Here is a 19,614-nt window from a genome sequence, read left to right on the forward strand (position 1 = left end):
TCTGCACCAATCCCTGTTTCACTATCAAACCCGCTGACAAAGGAAGGGTGGTGGTAGTCTGGAGGACAGAGCTTTATGTCGCAGAGGCCGAACGCCAATTCTCCGATACCACGTCCTGCCTCCCCTTGATTGCAACCCCACCATGGCCCATCAAGCTACTGTCTCCCACACTGTCCATCACCTCATTGTTTCTGGTGACCTGCCCTCTACCACCTCCAGCCTTATAATCCCACAGCCCTACACCACCCGGTTCTACCAGCTCCCCAAGATCCACAAGCCCAACTATCCCAGCCGACCCATTGTTTCTGCATAATCCTGCCCCACCAAACTCAATTCTTTCTACCTTGATTCCATTCTCTCCCTCTTGGTCCAGGCACTTCCCGCCTACAACCAGGACACAAACCATGCCCTCCACCTCTCTGGAAACTTCCAGCTCCCTGGTCTCCAGCGCTTCATCTTTATTATGGACGTACAACCCCTATATAAGTCCATATCCCATGAGGACAGCCTACAGGCCCTCGGCTTTTTCCTCTCCAACAGACTCGTCCAGTGCCCACCCCTCCCCCCTACCAATACCATCCTCCATCTCGCCGAACTAGTCCTCACCCTCAATAACTTTTCCTTTAATTCTTCCACTTTCTCTAAATCCAGGGGGTTACCAACGGCACTTACATGGGCCACAGCTACACATGCCTGTTTGTTGGTTATGTCAAAAAGTCTCTCTTCAGTACGTACACTGGCACTGTTCCCCAACTCTTTCACCGTTACATCAGTGATACGTCCTGCACCCAGGCTGAACTGAAACAGTTCACCGATTTCGCTAACAACTTCCACCCCGCCCTCAAATTCACTTGGTTCATCTCAGACACCTCCCTCCCCTTTCTTGACCTCTCCATTTCCGTTTCCAGTGCTGGTGACAGTTTATAGACCGACATTTATTATAAACCACAGACTCTCATAGCTACCTAGACTACACCCCCTCCCACCCTGTATCCTGCAAAAACTCCATCCCGTTTTCCCAATTCCTCGGTCTCTGTCACATTTGTTCTGACGAGGACACATTTCACTCCCAAACATTCCGGATGGCCGCCCTTTTCAAACAATGCTCTTCGCACACCCCAAACCCCCACCACCCCGTCATCCAGACAGCCCTCCACCGTGCCTCCTCCATTCCTCACTCCACAGCTTTTAACCACCACCTCCTCCAAACATAATAATAATAGGGTCCCCCCTTGTCCGCACCTTTTCACTCCACCAGCCTCCACATCCAATATGTCATCCTCAAACACTTCCGCCAATTCCAAATTTGATCCTACCACTCAGAACATCGTCCACTCCCAACCCCTCTCTGCCTTCCACAAGGACCATTCCCTTCGCCATTCCTTAGCTCGCACCACACTCCCCACCAACCACTCCAACCTGCCTGGTACCTTCCCCTGTAACCGTACAAGATGCAACATCTGCCCACACACCACCCCTCTCACCTCCATCCAGGGCCTTAAACAGTCTTTCCACATGAGACTTCACCTGCACCTCCTTCAACCTAATCTATTGCATCCAGTGCTCCTGATGTGGTCTCCTCTATACCGTTGAGACCAAATGTAGACTGGGTGACTATTTCGCCGAGCATCTCCGCCTGGCCCATAAAGGCCAGCCTAACCTCCCAGTCATCGCCCACTTCAACTTCCCATCCCCTTCTGACATGTCCGTCCTCTGCCTCCTCCAGTGTTGCAGCGACTTGTACCTCAAATTCGAAGAACACCACCTTATCTTCTGCCTGGGCACCCTACAGCGCACAGGATTCAACATGGAGTTCTCCGATTTCAAATAACCTTGCCACCCATCCCCCAGCTCCCTTCCATTTCACCTTCTGACCCTCCCACCCAGCCACCAACCAGATTCACCCCTCCCATTGACAAACTAGGTCATACTTACCACCAGTGTCCACCTATTACCACCATTTCGCTTCCAACCACACCCCCCCACCTTGTATCTACAGCTCCCCCAGCCCCATATCCAGTCCTGAAGATGGGTAATATCCAAAACGTTAACTTCTCCTTTCCTCCACATGCTGCCTGACTTGCTGTGTTCTTCCAGTATCCTGTCTGCCTACCTTGGATTCCAGCATCTGCAGTTTGTTTTTTTAATCTCACCTCACCAGAACAGCACCCTTCTCTGCCAGTACAGGTGCCAGTGCCCTAAGAATTGAAACCCATTCCTCTAACACCAATCTTTGAGCCATGCATTTAACTCCTCAATTTTATCTCCCTTCTGCCAGTTTTGTCAATAGCACAGGTAATAATCCGAAGACTATTACCTTTGAGTTTCTGCTTTCTAATTTAGTTCCTAGTTGTTCAAAATCTTTGAACAGATCCTTCCTTGTAGTTCTATCAATGACATTGAAACCAACATGAACAGCAACTGGATCTCTCCCCTCCCAAACCAAGGAGGGGAAAGATGTCTCTAATCCCAGAACTGGTCAGGCAAAAAGTTTTCTGGACACATGCTCACGGCTACACAGAATAATATTCACTTGGCTAAATATACTGTCCCCGACCACTACCACCTTCCCACAGCATCCTGTACTACAGTGCTGTCAGGCCTCCTCTTGTCCACACAACCTGCAAGAACCTCCAGGGTTCAAGGCTCTTTAAAAGTTAGCCCTTGGGTCTCCACACCTGCCATCACATGCTCCAGTCTTGATTACAAAATCTAAGTGACCTGTCGCTAAGTGTCCAGGTAACTTTACCCTCCCTCATGGAGGTTCATCATCAGCAACCTGCAGTCCTGCTCTTCTGAAGTTGCTGGAGCTATAAGCACGTTACAGATGTGTTCACTCTGAATCACATTGGTGTCCAAAAGCTCCCATAGACAGCAGCAGAAACGTCACCTGACCTGCCATCTCTATCATATTTAACTTACTAATACACTCTAATGGGGGTGTTATTACTCAGTTGGCTGGACATCTGGTTGATGCAGGATGATGCCAATAGCATACGTTCTATTCCCACACTGGTTGATGTTATCATGAAGGATTCCTGCTTTCAACCCTCCTCTGCCTAAGGTGTGGTGACCCTCAAGTTATGCCTCCACCAGTTATGTCTCTCTCTCTCTAATGAGAAAGCATCCTTAACCTCTGGTAAGACTATGGTAACTTTACTTTATACACTCTAGTATCCCTGCTCTTTACCATTCATTGTACACCAGTACAATGCCACAGCTTGCCGAACAAGCTATTTTAAGAAAAAGAGAAACAAAAGACGAGAGACCAAAGTGCAAACTAAAGATCTTCCTTTTACTGTAACGACTAGAAATACTGATCAATCCTACTCAATCGGCTGCTTTGTTCAGGCAAAGCAACCACCAGGCACCTCTTTCCATCCTCTGTCCCACCCCTCAATAAACTCAACATCAGCATTCTATTGTAAATTGCACTAAGATGGCTATTCATACCTGTTCCTAACAGAGGATCTGAGTCACTTAATGAAGATCAGGTTTCAACTGGTTCTTAATTAATCTGCTTTCATTGTAACAATCCTATTTAAGGTGAGCACCTACAGAATTTAATCTGTAGATTTCAGTTTAATGCCAATTATAAACTAAATTAGGCTAAGACAACAAGGCGTAGAGCTGGATGAACACAGCAGGCCAAGCAGCATCAGAGGAGCAGGAAAGCTGACGTTTTGGTCTAGTCCCTTCTTCAGAAATGGGGGAGGGGAAGGGGATTCTGAAATAAATAGGGAGAAAGGGGGAGGTGGATAGAAGATGGATAAAGGAGAAGACAGGTGGAGAGGAGACAGACAGGTCAAGAAGGCGGGGTCGGAGCCAGTAAAGATGAGTGTAGGTGAGGAGTTAGGGAGGGGATAGGTCGGTCCAGGGAGGATGGACAGGTCAAAGAGGCAGGATGAGGCTAGTAGGTAGGAGATGGGGATGGGGCTTGAGATGGGAGGAGTGGACAGGTTAGGGAGGCAGGTACGAGCTGGGCTGGTTTTGGGATGCGGTCGGGGGAGGGAAGATTTTGAAGCTTGTGAAGTTCACATTGATACCATTGGGCTGCAGGGTTCCCAAGTGAAATATGAGATGCTGTTCCTGCAACCTTCGGATGACATCGTTGTGGCACTGCAGGAGGCCCAGGATGGACATGTCGTCCAAGGAGTGAGAGGGGGAGTTGAAATGGTTCGCGACTGGGAGGTGCAGTTGTTTGGTGCGAACCGAGCGTAGGTGTTCCACAAAGCGGTCCTCAAGCCTCCGTTTGGTTTCCCTGATGTAGAGGAGGCCACAAAGGGAACAGTGGATACAGTATACCACATTAGCAGATATGCAGGTGAACATCTGTTTGATGTGGAAGGTCTTCTTAGGGCCTGGGATGGGGGTGAGGGGAGAGGTGTAGGGGCAGGTGTAGCACTTGCTCCGGTTTCAGGGAAAAGTGCTGGGGGTGGTGGGGCTGGTGGGGAGTGTGGAGCGGACAAGGGAGTCACGGAGAGAGTGGTCCCTCCGGAAAGCAGATAAGGGTGGGGAGGGAAAAGTGTCTTTGGTAGTGGGGTCGGATTGGAGATGGCAGAAGTTCGGAGGATGATGCGTTGGATCCGGAGGTTGGATGAGGGGGATTCTGTTTTGGTTATTATTGTGGGGAGGGTGTGTGAGGGATATGTTGCGGGAATTAGGCTAAATTATGTTTGTACATGTTAAAGATCAGACTTTCTCATCCAGAAAACGCATTAGGTCAGATTTCAGGAAACTCTAGGAATATTTCCAAGCAAGTTATGTTGAGAATCTGAGTACCTACAATTACATCAAGGATGCTGACTCTGGTTTAGCTCAATACCTGGCCAAAGTTACAACCTCCAGTAAATCATCTAAATTGGTTAAATTGAGGGATGATAGATATAGGACAGATGTCAGAGGTAGGTTCTTTACTCAGAGTAGCAAGGGCGTGGAAGGCCCTGCCTGCAAAAGTAGTAGACTCGCCCACTTTAAGGGCATTTAAATGGTCATTGGATAAACATATGGATGATAATGGAATAGTTTAGGTTAGATGGGCTTCAGATTGGTTTCACAGGTCGGCGCAACATCGAGAGCCGAAGGGCCTGTACTGCACTGTATTGTTCTTTGTTCAAGTCAGTGGATTGTGTACATTGGGTCTCTACTGCTGCTCTATGACCTGCTCACAAGTAAATATTCCTTCAAGATGTAGATACATTATTTTTAAGTAAAGGAAGCTTTAATAGAAAAGTTCATTTCAAATAGGTAACACCTGGAACAATGCACAAGCAAACAACAATTATTTAAACCTTCAGTACCTGAAGTCTGATGTGGGCATTTCATTAAGACTTCTGGTGCTCTGAATCCTGGAGTACCTGCTCTTGGGGCAACTTGTTGGCGTCTAATGATAAAAAAGTTATCTTATTACACGAAAGCAACCACATATGAAACAAACAAATGAGATATTTCCAATCATTTCTACTGAACATACTTTTCAAATCAGGTGTTTTACAACTACATCTCAGATTGTCATTTAAATTTCAGTTTCTTTCCCTTGTACTACTTTAGTCAGACTGCCCTACTTGCTGGAGGTACAGCAACACAAATAGGGTCTCTAAATGCTGCTTCACTCAGGATCTTTCAGAGGATAAACTGAATAGCTGTTTGTCCACGCTATACATACCCAGTAATGACATAATGCAGGCCAGTTATAGAGAGAGAATTTTCCTTTCACTTTTGGACTCAGTACAGTCAAAAGCATACAAAAATCAAAGGAATTAAACAATTTAAGAGCGATACTGCCACACTACCGTTCATGTAAGAATGATTTCTAAACACTTCTCTAGTTGGCACAAGTAAACTAATACAATCTGATTACAAAACTTTGAAAATAAGAGATTACAGTGTAGGAAATACTCATTCATTGGGGCTTTAATGAATCATGAGGTGAGCATTAAGATCACTGACTTTCATCCCACAATATGGTTAAGCACAATTTATGTTGTTTTCTTTGTGGGTATCATAGAACCAGTTAGTGTGGGAAGTAAAGCTTCACATCAGGAAAAGTAGTTAGATCTTTGAATAAAGTTCGTTATTTTGATAATGTAAGCACCTTTCTTAAGAGGGCTTTTTTTTTCCCCTCTGAAGCTTTAAAAGAAATGATCAATTTTCTTACATCACATCTCCATTTAGATTACTGAGTTGCTACAATTTAATGAAACATTTGGAATTTGATTCTGAATTTCAGACAGCTTTCAGTAAGTACAAAAACAAAGTTGCTGGAACACACAGCAGATCTGGCAGCATCTGTGAAGGAAAAAACAGAGTTAATGTTTCGGGTCCAGTGACCCTTCCTCAGAACTGATGGTGGCTGGGAAAATGTCAGTTTATATGCAGAAAATAGGGAGATGGGTGGGGTAGGGAGTAAATGATAGGATAGAGCCCAAAGAGAGAGAGAAAGACAGTTGGACAGACAAAGGAGTTGATAACGATCAGACTGGGAGGGTGAATAGTTGTTAATGGGCACTATTAGTGACTAACAACAGGGGTGTGTGTGTAATGGCAGGCTATGTGGTAACAAGGCCTGGTGGGGGGCTGGGACTTGGGAGAGTTTAGGCCCTAAAATTATTGAACTCTATACAGAGTCCGAAGGGCTGCAGGGTCCCCAAGTGGAAAATGAGGTGTTCTTCTAGCTTGCGTTGAGCTTCCCTAGAACACTGCAGCAAGCCAGTGACAGACATGTTGGCTAGGGAACAGGGTGGTGCGTTCAGGGTCTTTTTTGCGAGCAGAACGTAGATGTCTACGCTTCATATCCCCAATACAGAGGAGACCACATTGTGAGCAGCGAATGCAGTAGACTAGATTCGGGCAAGTGCAGGCGAAGTGTTGCTACACCTGGAAGGTATGTTTGGGCCCTTGGATTCTGGGGAGGGAGGAGGTAAATGGGCAGGTGTTGCACCTTCGCTGGTTACAGGGGAAGGTGCTTTCGGGCTGTTGGGGGTGAAGGAAGTGTGGACCAGGGTGTCCCGAAGGGAATGGTCCCTGCCAAAGGCGGACAACAGAGGGGAGGGGACTCTGTGTCTCGTGGTGGCATCTTGCTGAAGTTTGATGATCTTCTGGATGTGGATGCTGGTGGGATGGTAGGTAAGGATAAGGGGAACCCTATCGCTGTTACGGAAGGGAAGAGAAGGGGTGAGGATGGAAGTGTGGGACATGGTTTGGACCTGGTTGAGGGCCCTGTCAACAATGAAACTGGGAAATCCTCGGTTGAGGAAGAAGGTGGACACTTCAGAGGCTCCCTTGTCGAAGGTGGCCTCATCTGAACATATGCGACAGAGACGGAGGAACCAAGAGAATGGAATAGAGTCTTTACAGGAAGTGGGGTGTGAGGATGTATTGTCCAGGTACTGTGAGAGTCAGTGGATTTGTAGTGGATATTAGTGGTCAGTCTATCTCCAGAAATGGAAACAGAAATGTTTTTATTTATCTTTCAGTAAGTGTTCATCTGCTGTACAGGTTTGTAACTCAATAACTGGTACAGTCACATCATAAGTGAAAGTCCTCTGCAAAAATATTCAACTACATGAATGAGTAGGATATGGTGTGAAACAGGACAGAGGCAGAGTTTTAGATACCCTCAAGGTAGAATGTTGAAGACAAGCCCGGGAATGTTGAGTGTTGGAATAATCAAGGCAACGATTAACAAAGAAGGTTTCAGCAGTCGAATGAGCTGCGCTAAGAGTGGAGTCAGGCAGTGTTAGAGAGTGGAAATACTTTATTTATGCTTTTTATGGGATCTGGGCACTGACAAAGCCAGCACTTGTTGCCCATTTCTAATTGGCCATGAACCTAGTGACTTGCTCGGCCATTGCAGAGGGCAGTTAAGAGTCAACTATATTGCTGCAAATTAAATTTTAACCACAATTGATGACTGTTGTTATGGTCTCCATTAGAGGCCAGTTTTCAAGTTCAGACCTATTAACTGAATTTTAAATTTCAACAGCTGTTAGGGTAGGATTTGAACCCAAGACCAGAAAGCATGAGTCTGGACCTCTGGATTATGAGTCCAGAAACTTAAAATTTTCGAGAAGATTTGTAGCTCAGGTTGTGGATGAGGTTGTAGACTTGCTTGCTGAGTTTGGTTGCAAATGTTTCATCACCCTGCTAGGTAACATTGTCAGTGTGCCTCCGGTGAAGCGTCAGTATTCTGTCCCGCATGCTGTTTATACGCTTCGGTTTGCTGAGGTGGTTGGTATTACTTCCTGTTCTGTTTCTCAGTGGTTTGTAAACAAGGTCTAATTCAATGTGTTTGCTGATGGAGTTTCGGTTGGAATACGATGCCTCCAGGAATTCCCCGGCGTGTCTCTGTTTGGCTGTTTGTGTTTATCGATATGTTGTCCCAGTCGAATTCGTATCCCTCGTTGTCCGCGCGCAGTGAGACAAGTGAAAATTGGCCGTGTCTCTTGGTGGCTAATTGGTGCTCATTTATCCGTATAGTCAATTTTTTTCCGGTTTGGCCTATGTAGTGTTTCTCACAGTCCTTGCAAGGTATTTTGTATATAACCCCCGTTTTGCTGGTTTTGGGCATGGGATCCTTTATGTTAGTCAGTAGCCATTGTACAGCGGTTGTTGGTTTGTGGGCTACTCTGATACATAGGGGTCAGAAAATTTTGTGCCAGAGTTAACAAATTAACAAAGTCAGGAAAAGGCTGGATAATTGTCGACTGTGCTGCAGAATGACATTACTAATTGCCACTCATGTCATTTTCTAATTCCCAAATCGGACTAATCTGTGCCTGAGTGATCTTGGTAATTCAGTGTTGATTGGGTGCAGTTTTCAGTAGCAGCTTAAGTTGAAAGACTGTGGACTGACTTATCTCAAAACTTGTTTCATGGAAGAATCTCACATCCAATAAACTAGGGACTTTCACTCAATCAATCTTGTTGGGTTTAACCATAATGTAACATTTATAGAATGCCCTTAATACAGAAAAATATCTTTTTGCTTTCCAGAAGCTCAATCAAGCAAAAATGGTTGCTGAGCGAAAGCAAATGTTACGAGGCTTGACCATAAGAGGGAAGGACCATTCAGAAGGGGTGGGGCGGGGCTGTTACTCAATAGGTAGCACTACTGCCTCACAGTGCCAGAGACCTGGTTCGATTCCCATCTTGGGCGTCTGTGTGGTGTGTGCATGAGTTTCTGCTGGGTGCTCCAGTTTCTTCCCACAGTCCAAAGAACTGCACATTAGGGGGATTGGCCATGTCTGTTGTATCCAGGGATATGCAGGCTAGGTGGATTTGCCATGGTAAAAATGTGGGGTTACAGGGATAGGGTGGGGGTATGGCTCTTTGGAGGGTCGGTGCACACTTGATGGGCCAAATGGCCTCTATCTGCACTGTAGGGAATAAAAATAAACTTGCACAATTGTACAAGCTTGGGCAGAGGCAGGGAGATGATGGAGAGAAAGATAACAAGAGATTTATGGAGGAATTTATAGAGTCCATGGCCTAGGTACAATGGTGCAGTGATTAAAATTTGATATACGAAAGAGGCAAGACTTGGAGTATTGTAGGTCTGCAGGAAGATAGAGGGGGTAAGGCTGTGGAAGTACTTGTGAACAAGTGTGAGAATTGTTAACCTGAGGCACAAATAACAGTATCTATACAATTCATTGTGGGCTTGAGTACACAACATAAAACTGCACTAAATTAATGCTGAGCTGCAAGTCATAAAGATAATGAGATAATAAAGCCTGGAAACCATTCCCAATGGTGTATGCTTAATGCATCAGAGGTTCACATCAAAGTAAATTGATAAATAACAGATTAAGTTTAGCTTGCCACTAGCCCTTATTGTACTAACATTGAGATTACAATAGTTCAAGAGGTAGGTAGGAATTTCAGTTCTTGTCAAACATGACCTGCTAAACATGCAATTCTCAACATATAATTCACACAATTTACAACATCATTTTATCCTAAGAAAATTACTTTAGATTTTTAAAAGTTATTTTGCAAATGAACACTTCAGCTTTAATACATTAATGCATTTAGAAATCTTACATTTAAAAATAATTGCTTAAATTATTCATTTTTCTTTACCTTGAGAGACAAACACTGCAAATCCTATCTGTTGTGTAACAATCACAAGTTAGTTCTGATGGACAAACGGCATGCCTCCGGCTTAAGCTGCCTGTTGTACAATTAGTTGTTATCTTGCGTTTTGCCACTATTATTTTTCTGGATGGAACATCTGCATTTTTTGTAGGTCTCACTGGCTGTAAAACAAAGAACTAACCTGGAGAAAGCTGATCTTTTGCAGACATTACAAACATCTAAATGAATGTAGCAGACCAATCCATGCATGTGCAATAATTAGCGGAAGCTATACACTAATGCTCAATTAGGTCCCGTATACCTTGGTCTTTATTATCACATATTTCCTGATAGAAGAACCAAGGATCTTTTAATAGGCATGCTTGCTATGGTGGACGTTAGGATCGATCAGGCACTGGGTGGCTGGAGGTTGGCAGTGAGGCACTGATTAAGGAGGGGATGTATTAGGCATGCCTTCAAAATCCCCCTGAAGACATCAAACATCCCTACCAACTTACGGGGTCTCTGGCTTGTAACTGACCAAAATGGAGATGTATTCACGCAGGCACTGAATACACTGAGAGAATCTGCCAGGAGTATGTAGAGGCAATGTTGAGGTATCAGACAGGGGGCACAAACCTCCAAACGCCTAATTCTGTCCCACAAATACAAAAAAAATTACCAGAAAAATTCAGCATCTGTGGAGTACCTGGTTCTGAAAAGGCTCATTGGACCTGAAACGTTAACTCTGATTTCTCTCCACAGATGCTACAGATCTAAGTTTTTCCAGGAATTTCTGTTTTTGTTTTTGATTTCCAGCATCCACAGTTCTTTCAGTCTTTTGTTTAGTACCTAATCTGTTTAACCTTCAAGGACCAGATGACCTGCATGTGGACGAATGTGCAGGTCATGAAGACTTATCAGCCATCTCAGAAGCTAGACTGGAAGTAAGTTATCCTTGACTCCAAGTACTGCCTGGTAAGAGTAGTAAAATACGGTTCAGGAGTTCATTTTAAAACAAAATATCAAAGTTAACAAATTATGGAGATGCAATATTGAAATTTCAGTAAACTGTAATAGTTGAAGATAGTAATGTGCAATAAGCTATCGCCTTCCAGGATTATATATTTTACAGAATAAATCCTTGGAAATCATTACATGGGATTTTTTTTTTCCTATTCATATGTGGGATGTGGGTGTCGCTGGCTGGCCAGCATTTATTGCCTATCCCTTGTTGCCCTTGAGAAGGTGGTGGTGAGCTGCTTTCTTGAACCGCTACAGTCCTCCTGCTGTGGGTTGATCCACAATGCTATTAGGGAGGGAATTCCAGGATTTTGACCCAGCGACAGTGAAGGAACGACGATATATTTCCAAGTCGGGATGGTGAGTGACTTGGAGGGGAATTTGGAGGTGGTGGTATTCCCATGTGTCTGATGCCCTTGTCCTTCTCAATCGAAGTGGTCGTGGGTTTGGGAGGTGCTGTCTGAGGAGCTTTGGTGAATTTCTGCAGTGCATCTTGTAGATAGTACACACTGCTGCTACTGAGCGTCGGTGGTGGAGGGAGTGAATGTTTGTGGATGTCGTGCCAATCAAGCCGGCTGCTGTCAAGCTTCTTCAGTGTTGTTGGGGCTGCACTCATCTAGGCAAGTGGGGAGTATTCCATCACACTCCTGCCTTGTGCCTTGTAGATGGTGGACAGGCTTTGAGGAGTCAGGAGGTGAGTTACTCAGGAGGATTAGTACATTTGGCTTGTGGAAGAACTGTGTTTGCATTTTAATTAGTTTATGTGTAAACGGGAGTGCAATTTGGGTGCCAATTACTACAGATGCTGGAAATTATACTGAAAACGAAAACAAAAACAAAATGCTGGAAATCACAATGGGTCAGGCAGCATCCATGGAGAGAGATCAAAAACAGAAGTTGCTAGAAAAGCTCAGCAGGTCTGGCAGCAACTGTGAACAAAAATCAGAGTTAACATTTTGGGTCTGGTGACCCTCCCTCAGAACAGAGACAGAGCAAGCTAACGTTTCAAGTCCAGATGAATCCTCATCAGAGCTGATATGCAGCATGAAGGGGGCAGCATTTATGCAATGGTCGGGGTGAGGGTTGGAGTGCTGGGGAGAGGGGCTGCTGATTGTGCAGATTAAGTGATTGGAATGTGAGAATGGCAGAACAGTGGTATGTCTAACTGCCAAACAGGACAGAATAGATAGAGCCATTGCAGTGGGAGGAGGGGAGAGAAGAGTGAAATCTGGGTACATTTTCTCATTTGAGGCATTGGAGGAAACACCAGGCCACAGTGCCTTAAATGTATTACAATTGTCTGGGCCAGGCTTAATAGAGTTGCTTTCTTCTAGGTGTCTTTTTGTATGTTCATGTGTAAACACATGGAGAACAACAATCAAATTATCACTTATTTACAATTAGAATTGATAGATTTAGATTTCGGTTTGTCCAAAAATTGTACAATTGTAAAAACAAGCTGTGCATGCAATGGGTTAATAACTTCTTACCTTACTGCTTGTACCTTCAAAAACGTCAGTGCTACGGACATTCAAATTTCTTTCCCCAAATACAGAGCGTGGAACTGATGAATCTCCCTATAATAAAAAATGAATAGTTATTCGCATGGCTTATAATGGCATGATATATGTAAAATAACATACAAGCCAAATCATATCCTTCTATTGGAAGTGGTGATATTTCAATGCAAGATAAAATCCTTAGTTAAAAATACGATAAATTGTGCATTGCATTAAGCCAGCTCACAGCACCCTATTATTACCTGGAAGTTTGCAAAGAAGCTGCACGTTCTAGAAAAGAATTGTCCATTTAGTCCCACTCTCTTTCCCTATTTTTCTATGTGTTATTAGCGTTATGACCAATTCTCCGCTTTTCAATGTTAGCATTGATGTTGCTTCCACCATTCTTTCAGAAATGTATTTCAGATTATTACAACTTTCTGCATAAAAAATATTTCTACTTCCTCTGGTTCTTCTACTAATTGTGTTAAAAGATTTGACTTCTGGATAACAACATTGTTCTAATGAAATTAGTTTCTCCTTGCTTCTTTTAATTTTTTTTATAATTTAGAACATACGCATTTTAAAGCGGATAGCAACTGATACAGAATAATATATAATGTAATCACAAACTAATAAGATCTGCATCAAACGCCACAGTGATAATTGTTGACAAAACCAGGTGGACAGGAGTAGGACTCTTTCCACACTGCAATTCAGAGATTCCAAACAAAGAGTTGTTCAGAAGCAGCACAAGTTATTCAATTAACATTCATGCCAAAAGTGTCAGGCAATGGCCATCTTTAACAATGTGAATCTAAATATTGATCCTTGGCACATGACCATCACTGAATCCCTCACCGTTAAACTCCTAGGAGTTACCATTGACCAGAAACTGATTTGGATTAGTCATAATCGTACTGTGGCTACAACAGCAGGTCAAAGCCTCACCTAATTCACCAAAGCCAGTCAATCATCTACAAGGCACAAGTCAGGAATATGATGGAATATTCCTCACTTGCCTGGATGAATGCAGCTCCAACAACACTGAAGAAGTTTGACACTACTGAGGACAAAGCAGCCCACTTGAATGGCACCACATCCATAAACAGTCATTCTACCACTGATGCTCAATACACACTGCTACTACTATCTACAAGGTACACTGCAGCAATTCACCAAGGCTCCTTAGACAGCACGTTCCAAACTCAACCACCGGCAGCCTATACCATAAAAAGCATCCTATATGGATGTAGCACAGTGTGGCATGGCAACTGCTCTTCCCAAGAAACTACAGAGTCATGAACACAGCCCAGTAAATTATGTAAAATAGCCTTCCATCCATTGACTCCGTCTACATTTTCTGCTGCCACAGGAAAGCAACTAACATAATCAAAGACCCCTCTCAGCATGTTTATGCTGTCTTCCATCCTCTTCTGTTAGGCAGAAGACACGAAATGTTTGATTACACACATGAACAGATTCAAGAACAGCTTCTTCCTCACTGATCAGATTTTTGAATGGACTTCTTAAATATAACATTGACCTCTCTTTGCACCTTTTCTGTGGCTGTAACACTATATTCTGCGCTCTGTTCTGCTGCCTGATGCACTTCGTGCGCTTCAATCTGCCTGTATAGCACCCAAAACAACACTTTTCACTCTTGGTAGGTGACAACAATAAACCAAACTCAAACCTTCTAAAGGGCAATGAGAGAGAGGGAGAGAGAGAGTAAAAGGAGACTGTGCCACAGTCGAGGGTGGTACCTCTGAAATGTAAAACTAATAATAAACACAGAACAAAATGTTTGGAAATATTACTTCATGAAAAGAGTGATTAAAAATCTGAAATGTAATATTGGTAAGGAAGTGAAGGAAACATACCTTACAACATTTAAAGGATAGCCGAACGCTGTCACTATTTTTTGCATAGACACGCAAGCAATAAAATGTTACAGAAGCTGTAAATGTTTATTCTAAAGAGAAGATTCAGGAATTCTAAGCATTCAAGATCCTAACGGGTATGCACGATAAGCTTTGATAAACTGAATGGATACAGATTAAGCTCAAGGCTCTGTTGAAGAGGGAAAAATCACAACAAACAGAGGAGATTATGCAGCAACAGTCTACCGTGCCAATTGATAAGATCTTAGCTGATCTGACTGCGGCTTTAACTCTATTGTTCTGCCTTTTGCCATAACTCTCAACTTCTTTCTTGATCAGAAACTACTCCTGCGCATTGATCAAAAATTTAACTCAGCCTTCACTGCTCTCTGTGGAAGAGAATTCCAAAGGCGAGCAAACCTGAAAAAAAAAATTTCATCCCAATTCAGTGGGAAACCTCTTGTTCTCAAACTGTGCCTCAAATTCTAGATTCCTGCACAAGAGGAAACATTCTCTCAGAATTTACTTCAGAACCTTATGTTTCAACAAGACCACACTTTGTTCTGCTAAGGAACAACTACGCACAATATGTGCTAACGATTTAAATGAGGGAAGTAAATGTAACATCTCAAAATTTGCAGATGACACAAAGCTGCCTGGAAAGGTGAGCTATGAGGAGAATGTTGCAGTGTGATTTGGACAGGCTGAGTAGATGGGCAAGTGCATGGCAGATGCAGATAAATGTGAGGTTATCCACTTTGGTAAAAAAAGTAGAAAGGCAGATTATTATCTGAATGGCTGTAAATTGAGAGAGGGGAATGCTCGCTGAAACCTGGTGTCCTTGTGCACTAATTGCTGAAACTAAGTGCAGCAGGCGATGAAGAATGAAAACTCTAGGTTTGCTTTCATACTGAGAAGTTTTCAGTACAGGTACAAGGATTCTTGCTACAATTATACAGGGCATTAGTGAGGTCACACCTAGAATATTGTGCGCAATTTTGGTCTCTTCTGAGGAGAAATGTTGTTGCTACAGAGAGAATGCAGCGATGGCTTACCAAATTAATTCCTTGGATGGCAGCACTGATGTATGAGGAGAGATTGAGTCAGTTAGGATTGTATTCACTGGAGTTTAGAAGAATGGGAGGGGGGGGGAGGAGGAGGAGGAGGAGGAGGAGGAGGAGGAGGAGACGATCTCAGAAACTGATAAAATTCTAACAGGACTAGACAGGTTTGATGCAGGATGGATGCTCCAGACAGTGGAGGAGTCCAGTCCAGAGCTTACACAGTTTTATGGATAAGAGGTAAGCCCTTTAGGACTGAGAAGAGGAGAAATTTCTTCACCCAGAGAGTGATGTGCCTGTAGATTTATAGTTGAGGCCAAAAGATTGTGTTTTCAAGGAGATAGACAAAGCTATTGTAGTTAAAATGATCAAGGGAAATAGGGCAAGAGTAGGATTGGGGTATTGAGCTCAATGATCAGTCATGATCATATTCTACGGTGGAGGGCTTGAGGGGTCAAAAGACCTATTCTTGTTCCTGTCATCTACGTTTCTATGCAACAGCAGGATAAACTCATCAGCTCCGAGAGGTTTAGATTTAGGTAAGGCTGACTCCAATGAGATGAGAAGAGACTTCCACAGTAAACTGGGAAAATCTACTGGGAACTGAAACATTTAACACAATACAAAAACAGTTTACATCCAGCAAGAAAACTTTGAGATAATCAGGGAGATTATTCAAGACTCTGGTTACACTGCTTTGTGGGAACGTAATTTTGTTACAACCAAGACATGGTTGAAGGAAGGATAGGGCTGGCAGCTGAAAATTACAAGGTATAGAAGTTTCAGACGTTATTTTGTTTGTTGGGGGTGGGGGTCATTGCATTATTGTTAACTGAAACCATCAATGCAGTAATGAGGGAGGACACTTCGATGGGTTTTCAAATTTGGCCACCTGGGTGATTACTACAGGTCTCCCAATAGTCACAGGGAGATAGAAGAGAAGATGTAGGTAATTCTCTAAAAAGTATGAGAGAAACAGAGTTGTAATTGTAGGGGATTTCGACTTTGCTCACAATGCCTGGGATCACGTTAGTGTGAAAGGATTAGACGAGGTGGAGTTTTAAAAAGTGCACCCAGCAGAGCTTTTTGTGCTGGTACCTAGACAGTCATACTAGATACAGGGCAGTGCTAGACCTTATCTGAGGAATGAAACTGGTTAACTGGTTGAAGTTTCAGTGGATTTTGGAGGTAGTGACCATAACTTGAAGTTTCAAAGTCATTATGGAAAGGAATAAGGTTAGCACAGAAGTGTCTAAATTAGAGGTGGGGTGGAGGGGGGTGGAATCCAAATATCATTAGACAAGTTCTGGCAAGCAGCTGGAGCAGTTACTTGCAGTAATGTCTACATTTGCAAAGTGGAAGCTTTTTAAAAGTAGTGTGTGAGAATTCAGGGCCAGCAAACTCCTCTTAGGGGCAAGGGCAGCAAGTCCAGGGAACCCTGGATGTTAAAGGATAGAGAGTTTGATAAAGAAACATATCAGTTACAACACATTAAGGGGAGGTCCTTCAAAAGTACAGAGTGCAGGAGGTTGGAAACTAGGAGGGCTAAGAGGGGCCACAAAATATCTTTGACAGACGGGATCAAGTAAAATCCCAAGGCTTTTTATAAATATATTAAAAGAGGGAAAGAGTGAGAACGAAAAGCAGCAAGGATTTTGTAATTAAAGACCAGTTAGCCTGATTTCAGTGGTAGAGGAATTATTGGAAAATAGTTCTGAAGGACAGGATTAATCAACACTTGGAAAAGCTGGGATGGTCAGCATGGATTTGTTAGAAGAAGATCCTGCCTGACTTATTTAATTGCGTTTTCTGAAAAGATGACTGAATATATTGATGAGGGTCATGCAATTGATGTGGTTTACCTGGACTTCAGTAGGGCCTTTGACAAGGTCCCACATGAAAGGTTGATCCAAAAAGATAAGAGCCCATTGGATCCAAGGAAAGTTGGCAAACTAAATCCAAAATTGGCCTGCAAATAGGAGGCAAACGGTGATGGTGGCCGGTTGTCCTTGTAATTGGAAGCCTGTGACCAGTGGTGTACCACAGGGTTCGGTGCTGGGACTCTTGCTGTTTGTTATGTACATTAATGACTTCGATGTGAATGTTGAAGGAACAATTAGTAAATTTGCAGATGACATGAAATTGGTTTTGTTGTTGATAGTGAAGATTGTCTTAGTCTACAGTCTGATATTGACCAGCTGGTAAATTGGGCATAGCAATTGCATGTGGAATACAATCCTGTTAAGTGCAAGGTGATGCATTTTGCGAGATCTAATAAACTAAGGGTATGTACGGTGAGTCCTTCGGTAGTGCTGAGGAACCAAGGGACCTTGGTGTACAAGTCCACAGATCCCTGAAGGTGTCAGCGCATGGGGAGACAGGATGGTAATGAAGGCATACAGGATGCCTACTTTCATTAGGAGGTGTACAACATAGGAGCAAAGAGGTCTTGTTACAACTCTATATAAACATTTGGTTCGGACACATATGGAATACAGTATGCAGTTCTGGTCACTACAGTATCAAAAGAATGTTATGAGGACAGTGCAGAGGAGATTCATCAGAATATTGCCTGGGATGAAAAGGCTCAGTTGTGAGGAGAGACTGGATAGGCTGGGTTTGTCTTCCTTGGAGCAGAGGAGGATGAGGGTGGATCTGATTGAGGTCTATAAAATTATGAGGGGAAGACAGTAGATTGTCACAATCTCTCCCCCATGGCAAACATATCTAAGACCAGAGAGCGTAAGTTTGAGGTGAGGAATAAGTGGTTGAGAGAGATCAAACGAAAAATGTTTTCACCCAGAGGGGTAGATATATGGGACGTGTTGCCTGAGGAAGCCAAGTACTCTCACAACATTTTAGTAGTATCTGGATGAGTATTTAAAATACCAGGGAATAGTAGATGATGGACGAAATGCTGATAAGAGATGCGTGTAGTTTGTTGTTTGTTAGCTGGCAAAGGCATGGTGGGCCAAAGGGCCTGTTTCTATGCTGTATGACTCCAAAATTGTGGATACGTACTAGACATCTGATCTTTTCAGTCCTTTATATTAACAAGTGACTATATTTTACACTTTCCTGGGATCAAAGAATTTGACAAGCAGGCAGGTAATTAGACTGGAGACAGAGGATCAACTATGATGGCACTGAATGGTGAAGCAGGCTCAAGGGCCCTATGGTTCAATCTCACTCCCATTTCTTATATTCAAATATGATCTTATGTCCCTGGATGGAAAAACTAAGGTATTCCAAACAGCTATCCTCATTCATATTAATTTTGCAACTGTGAAGTAGTTATTACTGCAAGTTGAATAAGCTTCAAGGCTGCGATAAACCCTAACTCCATTATATTGAATGAGTATTGCTAAAACTCTCTCATGCTGGATTATGAAGTATTAAAAATAGCATGCCAGCATTATCCTTTAAACAAAGGACTGAAGACATTTTACATGCAATAACTGAATGTGCCTGCATTGTTAGTTTCCTTCAAATTTTTATGCAAACTATTATTAAGATAAATGTGAAAGATGGACAAGACACAACCTTTCCATGTTTAGCTTTTGAAAGAGGCCAGGCCCGTTTAATAGGCTGTTTGCCAATAGCCTGTTGAGCCAGAGGTTTATTCGCTGTTCCAGTGACAGGAAGCTTATTTCCAGTGCTGGTTGTCGGTTTATTCTTTGAGCAGCTTCCCTGTTTGTCCTCGGTCTTTACAACTTTAAGGAGTTCTATTTTAGTGTCAGGTGTACCCTGGGCTAAACCAAAGTCCACCAGTGCATACCTGTAATATAACAAGACATTCGTGAAAAGAATGAATTCATTAGGAAACAGTCAATCATCTTGTCAAATTAGATTTGTTGAACAAGTTAGAAATTAATTTATAGGGCATTCAGTTTTCTATAGTATTTATTCTTTCAGACTTACATTCCTATTTTACTAAAGTTACTACCATGACAAAATTGTAATTAACTTAAAAACTCAATTAATAAAACAAATATTTTAATTTAAGATAAAACCACATGAACCAGTATACAAAAATTTAATGAAAAAGGTTTCTAGTCTTGTAAAAGTACT

At 43.0% G+C, this 19,614-nt stretch overlaps 1 protein-coding gene across 3 annotated transcripts in view; it reads right to left on the reverse strand.

Moving 5' to 3' along the window:
• The window catches only part of cdc7 (cell division cycle 7 homolog (S. cerevisiae)), a 113,571-nt gene that overhangs the window by 46,424 nt on the left and 47,533 nt on the right, over positions 1-19,614 (reverse strand). For all 3 annotated transcript variants that reach the window (XM_048602169.1, XM_048602168.1, XM_048602167.1), the window contains 4 exons: positions 19,087-19,321; positions 12,591-12,677; positions 10,084-10,259; positions 5,301-5,383 (listed from right to left, as the gene is read on the reverse strand). In XM_048602169.1, the coding sequence (XP_048458126.1) occupies positions 5,301-5,383; positions 10,084-10,259; positions 12,591-12,677; positions 19,087-19,321 (581 nt within the window). The remainder of the gene's footprint in view (positions 1-5,300; positions 5,384-10,083; positions 10,260-12,590; positions 12,678-19,086; positions 19,322-19,614) is intronic.

This window comes from Rhincodon typus, chromosome 10 (assembly GCF_021869965.1).
Source record: "Rhincodon typus isolate 14 chromosome 10, sRhiTyp1.1, whole genome shotgun sequence".
Taxonomy (NCBI): Eukaryota; Metazoa; Chordata; class Chondrichthyes; order Orectolobiformes; family Rhincodontidae; genus Rhincodon; species Rhincodon typus.